Source organism: Octodon degus, unplaced genomic scaffold (genome assembly GCF_000260255.1).
Source record: "Octodon degus isolate 3935 unplaced genomic scaffold, OctDeg1.0 scaffold00036, whole genome shotgun sequence".
NCBI classification, from domain to species: Eukaryota; Metazoa; Chordata; class Mammalia; order Rodentia; family Octodontidae; genus Octodon; species Octodon degus.
The window spans coordinates 12,093,239-12,105,852 of NW_004524612.1; the positions used below are offsets into that span (position 1 = coordinate 12,093,239).

Below are 12,614 nucleotides of genomic sequence, written 5' to 3' on the forward strand. Positions count from 1 at the left end.
TTTTTTTTTTTTTTTTTTTTTTTTTTTTTAGTGCTGGGAGTCCAGAGAGAGCTGAGCCATATCCTGACTTTCTCAATGTTCTTTTTTTCCTTTTGTTTTCAGACAGGATCTCATGGAGTTTCCCAGGATGGACTTGAACCCATGATCCTCCTGCCTATGAACCCATGATCCTGCACGGCCTTTTGTGTAGCTGGGATTACACCGCATCTGGCTGAAAATTTATCTACAATAATAGATCCCCCTAGTCCCTTTTCCCACTCTCCAATCCAGTCTAAAGGTTATCCCTCCAAAATGTTCACGTGAGCATGAAATTGCATTATTCAACATCCATTCTGTCTTCCATTGTCAAGAAAATCATGTCACCATGCTTTTGCATGACTTGGTAAAGCTCCCAAATCTGGTCCCAAATAATCCTTCCCGCCTTACCAGTTTCACTTCACACACATGCACGCACCTCTAAAGTGCAAGCAGATTAAGAAGATTCTTATCCTCCTGCCCCCTAGAATGCACTTCCACCCCAACTGCGAAGGTCCAACGGATGGCCATCACCCTACCCACCTGTGTCAAGGCAGACATCACCGCTACCCTCAGATCTAGAAAGGCCACCCCTGCTTCTTGTAGGGGACCCTTTGTATTCTGTGACATGTCATGTTATGTCCAAACAGCCTTTGGTTTTCCATCTAAACTATAAGCTCCTAAAGGGAAACTTTCATATACGGTTAATTTTATCATCCCTAATAGCACCTTGCAAACCATGTGAAAACAGGCCCTTGATAGAGAGTTTATTCTGCTTTACAGCTGTAGGTATCTGCTCTTGGCACTCTGTTCTGTGCCTGTCTACCACTGAGAGTGAGTTTGCTAAGTAGGTGTCAAGCGCAGTTACAGACAACTTACTACATGAGCTGGCAAAAGACTTAGCCAACCAAACTCATCAATGCTTCACAGCCAGGGATTAATTTAGCTAATACTTACTAAGGGGCTACAATAACCAAACCATTGGCTGGACACAGCAGGAGATACAGAATTATAATTGCTTTGGCTGTTTTTAAGACACTGATTCTGTCACACACTATGTGGACACTTTATATACATTAATATATTTAGTACAATAACCCAAGGGGAAAGGCAGGGTATTAACACCATCACATAGCTCATAAGCATTAGAGTCAAGACGTAGATAATGTACAGTGTGTGATGTCTAAAACTTAGACCTGACTGTGGAAGGCAAATGCAAATAGGCACAAAAGACAGTAATATTCATGTATCTGTTCATAGATCCAAACAAGAACAACTGTAGGTGATAAACATCAAGTGAAAAGACTTGGGCTCTAAAGTTGATGTCTTTGAAAAGGCAGAATCTGAGTATGTCTTGGAAAAGGGGTAAGTTTTGTATGTGTTGCTGTCTGCCTTGCTGGAGATCAAGCCAAAGGGCTTCCCACGTGCTAGACACGCGCTCTAATGCTGAACTAAACCCCAGCACAAGGGACAAGATTTATATTGGCAGAGAGCTTGGGTTGCATGTTCTAGGTAGAAATTATATATAGAAGTGGAGGAAACTAGAAATAGGGATTGATAAAGGATGGAGGATTCATGGAGAAAGAAACGATGGGTCCAGAGAGGTGGAATTCATCTGCCATCCACTTGCCTTCAGCGTGCTTTTCAGAGAGTAAGTGTGTATTTATCTGTGTGACTACTTAAGCTGCGCGTCCACAGCAGTCGAGCCCAGGCCTGCCGCATCCTGCTGATTCTCTCGCTGCCAGGAATTCACCAACACTTGCTCAATGACTGAACGCACAGGGAATGATTAAGCAAATGAATGATGGAATGAATGAACCCACTCCTGGGCAACTAAGCTAGTGGGTGTTAAACCCTAAAGTTCTGCCAAGTCTAGTGAGACTGGTCACCAAGTGGAATACATATAATTCCTAAAATTTAATCCAGGGATGGGGGTTGTAGTCCTTGCCTGCCACATGCAAGGTTCTGTCTTGGATCCCCTCCACTGAAGAAAAAGGAAAAAAGAAACTAATCCATCTGCAGAAGTAAGTAGAGTGATAGCAGTGCCACCTAGGAAATCAGGTGCAGGGAAGTCATTTTGTTTGTTTGCTTTAATTTTTGGCTCAGGCTACCATCCAGTGTCATGCTATAACCCAAAGGCTCGTCGTTCTCTAGCCTAGATGAACCAGGAACCCTTCTTTCATCTGTATTTCTCTGAAATGGTCAAGACAGTAACAAAGGTTTCACTAGTAAACAACAAACGAATGAGGCATTCACACTGGATAGATACTCTAGGTTTTTAGCAAGAAAACTGAGACTCTCCCTGAGGGAATAGAATTGTCACACACACACACAAAGAAAAAGAAAAGACAGCCCAGGGCCAGGCTTTCACAGCCTGTGCACAGACTGGATTCCCCCATGCTGGAGATGCGAGGTCTGGGGGAAAAAACATAGATATTAATAGCTATAAATTATTGATGAGGAAGAATGATGAATTAGCATGCCTGACACCCAAATCTTGGCCTGTGGCTAAATCAGAAATTCGGGCTGGAAGGTACAGTACGGTTGCCCATCGATCCAATGTACTTCATTTTAAAAGCTAGGGAAACTGAGGCTGGCAGAGGTGGCCTGTGATCTCTATGACATTAGACAGGGAAGGTGAACAATCAGGGGTCACTCTGCCACCCTCCCTCTCACGCAGACTGACGTCCCACTATGCCTGTCACACAGGAGCCTGTGACTCAGAAGCTCGGGGTTCACAGGCATCTCAGGCACCTCGCTGTTTGGGAGAACAGGGCCCTCTCGTCCGCCCCGAGCAGAGTGGGCTGTGCTCGCTGAGCCTCTCCACCTTCGATAATTCTACACTCTGGAAAGTGTTCCCTTCTGCTGCCCCCAAATCTTCCTCTCTGGAGCTCCTACCCGTTGATGGCATTCCAATTTCACCACTAAACTGGTTGTGCAAGCTGGGTTGGCAGAACTGCCTGACTCCTAAAGTCTGGGGTTTTTTTCCCCCTTCCTTCCATAAAACCGAGATTTTTTGTCAACCATTGAAGATTAATTAAGAAGGTTATGTAATTAGCACAAATGGCTTAGCACAATGCCTAACACAGAATAAGTGCCAATTAAATGTGAGATAAATGTTTTTTATTGGAAAGGCGTCACTACTGATATATACGGCTTGCCCATGTCTGGGAAAAGAGAAGGTGAAGTCGCAGCGTGAATCCAGCCTCAGTGGCCCAGGACTGCAGGGATATAAATCTCACCCAGAACTAAATTCCAGCTACTCCCAAATGCCATTTCTGTGACGTAAGAGACAGTGGGACTAAAAGCAGAATCTGTACCACAAATCAAGCCTAAGAATGCCAGGCATGGTGGCATCTGCCTGCTGTTTAGGAGGCGGAACTACTCGGGAGGTGGAGGCAGAGGATTGCAAGCACAAGGCCAACTGAGCAACCCAGCCAGACCCGTGCCTCAAAACTCGAATAAATGAATAAATAAAGAAGGCTGGGGTTGTGGCTGAGCTCCACCTGGGTGCAGCCTCCAACACTGCAAAGAAAGAAGGAAAGATATGCAGGAGAGGGAGGAAGGAAGGAAAGGAGGAGGGGAGAGAGAGAGAGAGAGAGAGAGAGAGAGAGAGAGAGAGAGAGAATTCATTGAAGAGAAAATGCATTAGGCTGGGCGTGTGGCTCAGCAAGAGCACTTGCTTCGCATATGCAGCCCTGTGTTCAAACCCCAGTACCAAAAACAATACAACAATGAAACATTTCCACATGCCACATGCCCAGGATTGATGAGCTATTCTCAAGCACGCATGACAGGCTGGTAAAGTTTTACTCGCCCACAACTATTCTCTAAAAGTTCTCATGCCACAAATAGCATCTGACTAGAGTTAAATGATACTGTAACACTCAAGAACAACCAGAAACAAGAATGGACCCGGAGGAAAGAGGATCCAAATGTGTGCCTTGAAGGAATGAGGTAGTCATGAAGGGAAGGGAAGCAGGAAGGGAAGGGCCTAGGAAAAGCCTAGACTACAGTTGACAGGAGCCAGGAAAGGTGTCCACCAAGACGGTGGCCGGAGAAGGCTTTATAGGGAAAAAAAAGAATCACACTCTTTAGGGTAGTTACTATCAAAAAAATGACAAAAAAAATTACGAATGTTGGCAAAGACGTAGAAAAAGAGCTGTGTGCGCTGCCAGTGGAATGCAAAATGCTGTGGACATTGTGGAAGGTAGTCTGGCAGTTTCAAAATGTTGAAAACAAGATTATATGCTCCAGCAATTCCACTACTTGGGAGGTTCCCCTCTCCCAAAAAGTAATAATTAAAAGTAGGGATTTGAGCAGATATTTTTACACTCAAGTTAATAGCAGCATCATTTCCAATAGACAAAAAGTCAGAGTAACCCAAGTGTCCATTGCCAGAAGAAAGGATAAACCAAATGCACTCTATAGTACCACAGAACAGGGTTCAATAAAAAAGGAAGGAAATTCTGGTACATATTACACCATAGAGACAGCTTCAAGATATTATGCTAAATGAAATGAACCAGTCACCAGAGGCCAACATGGTTATAACCCCACATACATGTGGTTGAGAGACAGAAACAGTAGGAGGGGTTCTGGGCTGGTGAGATAGCTCAAGGGCCAGCGAGATAGCTCAGAGGTCTAAAGCGCCCGCTTAGGCAAGCCTAGGCAAGTGTAAGGGACTGAGATTTATTTGATCCCCGGCACCACATGCCATGCCCACCATGCCCTCAGGGTGGGCTGAGTCGGCCAAAAAAAAAAAAAAAAAGAAGGGTGGGTCATGGGAGTGGAAGAGGCATAGATGGGGAATTGCATGATGGGGACTGAGTTTCCAATTTTGCAAGATAAAGTAAGAAAGTTTTAAAAAAGATGGAGGGGCTGGTGAGATGGCTCAGTGGTCTAAAGCACCTACTTAGAACAAGCTTAGCAAAGCACTGGGACCGCGGTTCAATCCCCCAGCACCACATGCCAGCCAGCCCTGCCCCCTGGTGGGCTGAGCTGGCCACACACACACACACACACACACACACACACAAATAAATAAAAATTAAAAAAATAAATAAATAAATAAAATAAAAATAAAAAGATGGAAACCTGCAGCATGTCAGACCTACTGAGGATTTTATTAAACTCAATGAAGAAATCCCCAGGAGAATAAATACTCGTTTTTAAGGTTTTTAGAATGCTGGCAATTTTTAAAAACTAACAATAAATGTCTTTATTCAGGGAAAAAGAGTATTTAGAAAATGTCATTTCATTTACAGGTGTGATTTTTTATTTTCTACAATGGTTCCTTGTATAAAAGAAAATAAAGAAACAGAGAAAGAAAAAAATAAAAAATAAAGAGTGCTATAATGGATGGTAGTGTTGGTGACACAGTAACATGAATGTATTTAATATCATGGAACTGGAAACTTAACAATGGCTAAGAGAGTAAGGTATGTTATGCATATTTACCACCATTTCAAAAGCAATTTCTTTCCAAATGAAGAAAATGTCAGGAAAACGCCTTATCTGCAGTTAAACCATGGATATTTTTGAGCAAATCTTTTGAATAAAGATTGTTCTGTTCTGTTGTTCACCAAACTTCTTGAAAAGGAAAATAAAAATACCTCAACACTTCAGATGGTTCTCCTGGGAAAAGAGCTCAGAAGTATATGAGACCAATGTCCCAAGACAAAAGGTGGAGTGGTTAGCACAGGAGAAGTAGATTATATCTGTCCTTCTTAATAAAAAATGTCTTCTCTTCCCAGGATGCACTTGGCCAAACATCCCATGAAGACTCAAAAGGAAATCTTGTCTCCTGCCCCCACCTGACATTTATGGAGCTTTTGCAAAAATAAGAACAATGGAGACCATTCTTCTTTCTCCCATGCCAGTGAGGCTGTCCCAAAAGTCCCCTTCAAGGACCACCAGGTTATCCTGAGCCCCAGGATAGACACCACCAGATAAAGAAAAGCACTGGAAGAGACTTCAGCCTATGACAAACACAGTTCAGCTACTACTTATCTCTGAACCATGACTACAAATTGGTTTGTACCTTTTCTTTTTATTTGCTATATAGAGGTTCACAGATAAATCTGTGCAGGCCACAGTAAGGATTATGTCTCATTCTTCTGTTTTGTTAGGCTGTACTTGGTTACTTTTTTCCAAAGGAGAACTTTGGATTTTCACACTAAAAATTAGTAAACTCTGCTCCTGTGCCACATGTTTCAGACAGGGGAAGGCGCTGCCGGAGACCTGGTGGCTCAAATGCAGCGGCAAATCCTGCCATGCTATGCACCAGCCTGGCTCTTGGAGAGACCAAAGAATCCACAAACGCACGCTGAAAAGACAACTAAAATTAATAACTAGTCTTTGTTTCTACAGAGATCAAGGCAGGCGGTAGTTTGTTGGGGGTAGGAGGAGACACCTTCAGGTTGTGGGCTGTCTTGGGAGACTGAAGAGGAAAGTTCCCTGTGGGACTTTAGCCACAATGTGGTAAAAGCAACATGCCACCCTTCTGGCCACCGCACACCAGCCGAGACCTGGTCACACAGTGAGAAGCCAAGTCGTGCAGGCGGGAAGCCTCAGGTGTGATGGTGATGTTGTTGTCTCTTACTGACCCCATATTCTGGCTGGCCATTCGAGATGTTAATGACACATCTGTGATTTAAAAAAAAAATGTTCCCTTCCCATTGTCATATATCTTTGATTAATAAAAAGAATTACTGCCTCATAACTACTTAGCCATAGCAGTTTGGAAGGCACTATCTGACCATTCAGGTCAGACTTCGCCAGGCCAAATTGAAAGGGGCCCCTGGAGGAGAAAAGTTAGAGAACCACCCTGGAGCTTCCCCTTCCCCTCCACGAATGTGCGCAATTCCAGAGAATAGACAGGCCTTCTTCGAACCTGAGGAAACCGTAACTCTGCGTGAGGAGACCCAGCAAGAGACAGAATAAATGAGCTGCATCTGGCGAGGTGGGGGGAGGGCGGGGGGGATAATTAGCTGGCACTACAGGAACAAGGGCAAAGAAGAGCGAGCTGGACATACCCTGAGGAAATCTGGACTTTGTACCCACTTAGTGCCCTGGGAGGGACGCAACACTTCCAGGCCAGCAGGTGAGGGACCGCAACCGAACCAGACCCCTGGGCGGCACACGGCAGCCTCCCACCTCCAACAACCAGAAGTCGTACTTTCCACACTATTGCTTTTAAAAATGAAGGCAAGAAGGCTCAGGTAGCCCAAAGGATATTCAGGGACAATACGGCAAGGTTTCGGTGGAGGAATAGTACCTTTAAACATAAGCCCCACTATATGTAAAATGAGCATAATAAAACAGTTTCTCTTAAAAACGGACAACAGCCAATTCATGGTCCCTCTTGGCATGTATGTTTCCACAGGTAGATGTGTGACATCTCAGAGGTAACATGTATGACACCACTGGGCTGTTTTGTTTTGTTCTTGGTGGAACTGAGGATTGAACTCAGGCCCTTGCGCTTGCCAGGGAAGCACTTATTCTACCAAGCCATCTCTCCGGCCCACACTGAGCTGATTTCATGCAATAAGACAGTAAAAATAAATGCTACAGTTACATACGACCTCATTATAAACAGCTAAGATACAATGTCTACCTTCTCAGAAGAATTCCAGGCATTGTAGCACCGAAGGCACTGAATATAAAAATCTTTTCACTCCATAAATACAAAAGGGCTACTTTTATTGGTGCCTGTAACACGTGTAATCTCAAGAAGAGAGAATAAACATGTTTGGCTTTAGCAGAGGATATAAGATACATGTAGTTCTTTAAAGTACAAACTGCTACAAGCAATCGTTAGGACATTTGCTTGTAATATGTAAAGTATAGCCTAGAGCTTACAGGTTTACAAACACTTCTAAAGCTGTTTTATGGGGTGTTTATTACATGCAAAGATGGAACAACCGTGAGGTTAGGGCACCTTCCTGGAAGACGAGCAAAACTGAATGGCAAAGACCAGATGGACATCAGTGAGCTCAGCCTGTGCCTTGGAAAGGATGGGCCCAGCATCTGTGCTGCTTTCAGGCTCCCTGGTGCATCCCTTGGACATTGCCACACGTAGGGAGGTGACGCCCTACCGCATCAGCACACCCAGCTCACCAGTCAGGACAGAGAGCGCGCAGGGAGGGGGAGCCGAGGCCAAGGGAAGAGCACGTGCCTAGCAGTAAGGACACCTGTGTTCCACTGCCAGGTCCACCTTACCAGCTCGCAAGCCATGTCACCACTCTGCATTCAGCATTGTCATCTATAAAATGAGGAAGATGAATGACCCCACAGAGTCCTGACAACTCTGTGCTTGTCTGCACTTTCAGAGAGTCCAGAGAAATCCCAAACAGCTCCATAAAATGGCAAAGACACCGTGCCCAGCTGCCAAACATCTTCCGCTTGCCTGGCTTCTTGTTCGGGCATCTCTGAGTACGTTTGGCCATGGCCACTTGTGTAGCCCCCTGCTTCCCTTCGCAGCAGGCGGCACCCTTCACCCATGGCTACAGCACTGGAGAATGGAGATGCTAAGCGCTTTGTCCAGTCAGAAGCTAGGACAGGATCAGAAATCCAGCCTCCTGGATTCCTCCAGCTATGCTATACTTTCCACAAGGAAACCAAGCTGGCTTTCTGGGAAGAATGCCAGAGGTTCCATTCTCCCAACTGAGAATTCACTGGAATATTGGAATAACAACTTTGGAGACTGTGGTCTCTCCAATCCATTTCAAGACCTGGCTAGAAACATAAAAACCCAAAGAAAGAAGCAATGGGGAGTTATTCCGTTTTTTAACAAAAGAGAAAAATTAGGGGTGGGAATATGGGGTTTCTTAAAAATTACATGATTGCTGGAAGTTAATTTGGTATTTCTTCGTTGGTTTGTAAGTTCTGTTTGCAATCACAAAAACAGACAGCTGAGGATGCCTAAATCACATTTCAGTGAATTAGCAGCTTGTCCCTAAGAATCTTTCCCACTCCGAACATATCACAGAACCCAGATTGTGATTCCGTGTGGTAGGCAAAAATCCCCCTCCATGCAAGAGAGATCCTGCGCTAAGCCTCTGTGCTGGGACCCAACTTGATAGGCTCCAAGGTCAACCGCAGTCACGAAGCGTGGTAGAAGGTTGCCACTGAACTTGGGTTGCACATGTCTGCCATTCAGGGAGACAAGCGAGCAGCCTTTACCCTGCTTTAGTGTACCAACTCCTCATAAGGATGCAAGTAGTGCACCTAGAAAAGAACCCTTCCTGCCCAGAGAGCCAGGTTCTGACCCCTTCCGAGTGTGGCCAACAGTGCAAGGCGCGTTTGCCGGGCTGCTTTAACCTTGAAGAAAGCACAAAAGCAACCTTCCCACATAGTACAAGGGGCCAGCATGCATCGGTGAGTTTCACAAAGGAAAGAAACCAAAACTAATCTAAAAACCACATCTTCCCCTACCTGTCAATGATGACAGGGTCCGAAGGTGTCTCATTGCGGTTTCCACAGCTTTTCTTTTCACAACATCGACTGCAGATTGGGAAAGAATCAAAAGAGTTAAACATGCAATTAGATAAAACAAACAATGAACATACTATATAAGAATGTTCACCAAGAAAAAAAAAATTAAGTTGAAGATTAGCCTCTCAGCTCGAAGCTGCATGAGGGCAAAATCTGTGACCATATTGCTTTTGGTCACAAAAAAGGAACCCGAAGCCAAAATATACTCATTCACATTTTCCTTCTATGACTTACAACCTGGCTAACCCTCTACAAGTCACAGTGTCCCAAGAGCCATGCTCATAACCAAAACATGGATGGTTGGCTTTTAAGATGTGTAAGATCACTTCCAGACTGGGGTTCAATGACTTTACGATGGTACGGTGTTTAAGATCTACAAGGTCACTTCCAGGCCCGGCTTCAACAATTTTATGACTGTATATTTTAGGTTTTTGCATCCTAATAAATATTTGAAGAGCCAAGTGGAAGGAAGGTGTATAAAACAGACCACAAGTAGCTGTCTGGATCATTATAAAACCTTATTTACATAACATCTTTCTCCGGAGAACTAGGTATACTTTATAAACATTTATTCATTCACTCATTTCCATCTTGTCCCAAAGATGAAGGAAGGAAACCAGAACTTTAGAATGGGAAGAAAATGAGGCAGGGAGCTGGAGAGTGATACCTCAGATGGCTTTCACCACAGTTGGAACAGAAATGAGACTCGGCTACCCCAAAGTGTCAATCCTAAAAATTTTGCTTCGTCAACCTCCCCAGCCTCAAAGCGCTATCTACCTAACAGACAGTTGGGTACCAGTGCAGCAGGGGTTGGTAGAGGGTAGGTGGTGAGAGGAGCCTCCGGCCAAAATGCAACAGAAAGAAGTCTACAAAAGGCCCTAGAGAAAGCAAAGCACCCCAGTACAAAGGTGTCTGTTAAAATACAAAGACAGGGCTGGGGAGATAGCTCAGTGGCATAAGCGCCTGCCTGGAAAGCATAAGGTTCTGAGTTCAATCCCTGGCACCAAAAAAATAAATAAATAAGTAAATAAAAAACAAGGACAGTTGTGAGGAAAGCAACAGGAGCTTGGAGATCGCATCCCCACACAAAGAGCATCAGGTCGCCCACACGCTGCTCATCAGGCCACGGGCTTCAGGAATCCCTCTGTCTGCCATCAGCTGCATTTCCTTCAGGGTGTAGCCTTGGTGCGGCTTATGAGAACGTCCTGGTCATCCTACCAAGTGGACAAGGTGCCCACTAGGTATTCAGGAGAACCGAGCTGCACTGGCCTACTCTTTCCCATGATGCCTTTGTGCAGCTCAGAACTGGTGCGGTGCTGTAGGGAAACAATGCTGAGCTGGGAATCAGGGCTTTGGCTTCTAACTCATCACTAACTAGCTGCATGAATTCAGTCAAATCTCCTTAACTGATCTGAGCTTTGCCTCCCTGACACGTAAAATAAAAGTGCTGAGTTCAGCGTTCTCTAGAGTCCCCTCTCCGTTTAAGGTAAGAGGCTGTATGATTCCATAAGCACCTTGGAACATGATGGTAGCATATGGAAAAATGAGAAGCCACCGTGTAGCAGGCACCCAAAAGCTTTCCGTAGCCCAGCCACAGGTTTGCTTCGAGGCTCGCTGCAGTCTGTTCACCCTCTCTCATCACCATTGGAATTAAAAAATATACAAACATTAATATTGCAAAACCGCGTAAATCCCATACCTTTCATACAGGGATGTGCGGCGTGCTCAGTGAACAATTCCACCATCCTCAGGGAGTAAAAGAGAGGTGCCAAGACTTTTTCATCAGGTGGGCACCATGAGGTTTTATGAACTTTAATCAAAAGAGTAGAAAGTAAAAAAAAAAAAAAAAAAAAAAAATTCTCTGGACTTCCCTAAATACCAGAGTTTGCCGCTGAGACTTTCTGCAATAATGTTTGGCCTTTGAAATGATGTTAGGTCTTAACTTTTAAAATTTCAGCCTATCCCAAGATTAGCACCAGTAAAAACGCTGGCCAGCTGCACACCCGCCTCTCAGAGCCCCAGCCTCTCCCGACCCTACCCCCCCCATTCCCAGCTCCCGCTTCTATTTCTGTAGCACTGCTCTATGTCAATGCCATGCCTGAGGAGCACAGGCAAACCTCTTTTCTCAGCAACACAGTGTCCAAAGGCCCGCACACGCCAGTGACCTGCAGACCTTCAAGCTAGACTCTCGTTTGACATCGCCGACTTGTCGACCTAACCCCAAATACGTGTGCAGTGCTGCGCAGCATTGAAGTGGAGAAGCACACACTGTCAGGATGCACCAAGCTGTTGGGCTGGGGCAGCAAGGATTCTGGAGAGGCCGAGTAAGTTTGCAAAATTGCTCAGCTGAATCCAGCTGCTTTCCATGGGGATTTCCTCGGGAGGAAAAGACAAACACAAAAATGTCCGCTTGGTGCCAGTGGATTACAATGCGGAGAACCAGCTCAGGAAAAGAAACGATATGCAAAGGAAAGGGCAGAGAAACCTTAGGGCCCAAGCTTCTTTGCTCCAACAGTGACAAATTCAAATATAATCTCCAATGTTAATACCCATCAAAGAAAAGACAGAGAGACACTTCCTTGGCTATGAACTATACAAGCAACAGGGTGAAAATAATAGGACTTGGTTGTATTTATCCTCATTGAGCCTTTAAAATTTTTCAGACTCTCTAAGTTAGCCAAAGCAGATTCTTTTCCTTCTTTTCTTTTAATAAAAATTCTCATTAATATGTTTAGCTGTTCTTTATTTTGTATCTAAAGTGATGCTCAGTCCTGTGGCAGCATTATTAACACAAGCAAGGAAAATGGAGAGAACGCTAGACACTAACGGACCCACCGCTCACAGGTAATGTGGACAGGTGACCCAGAGGAGATGAGGCCCTGAATTACTCAGATGACAAATTCAATCTTAGAAACCCTGTATGACCAACCTCAGGTTCAGCTACTTTGTTTAAAAGACTCTTAGAGTTATTTTCCAATAGGCAAATCTCTAAGTCTAAAGTTGCAGCAAAGTATTTTTTTTCAATTGACAATAACTGCAAAGTAGGAAAAGGAAGAAAAGAAAGAAAGAAGATAGGAAAAGAAAGGAGGGAGGGAGGGAGG

General features: G+C 44.6%; 1 protein-coding gene across 1 annotated transcript in view; it reads right to left on the reverse strand.

Annotated features, from left to right (window-relative positions):
• Ebf2 (early B cell factor 2) overlaps positions 1 to 12,614 on the reverse strand; it is a 192,702-nt gene that overhangs the window by 171,892 nt on the left and 8,196 nt on the right. Inside the window, exon 6 of the mRNA XM_004630676.3 lies at positions 9,454 to 9,522. Coding sequence (XP_004630733.1) covers positions 9,454 to 9,522 — 69 coding nt within the window. The remainder of the gene's footprint in view (positions 1 to 9,453; positions 9,523 to 12,614) is intronic.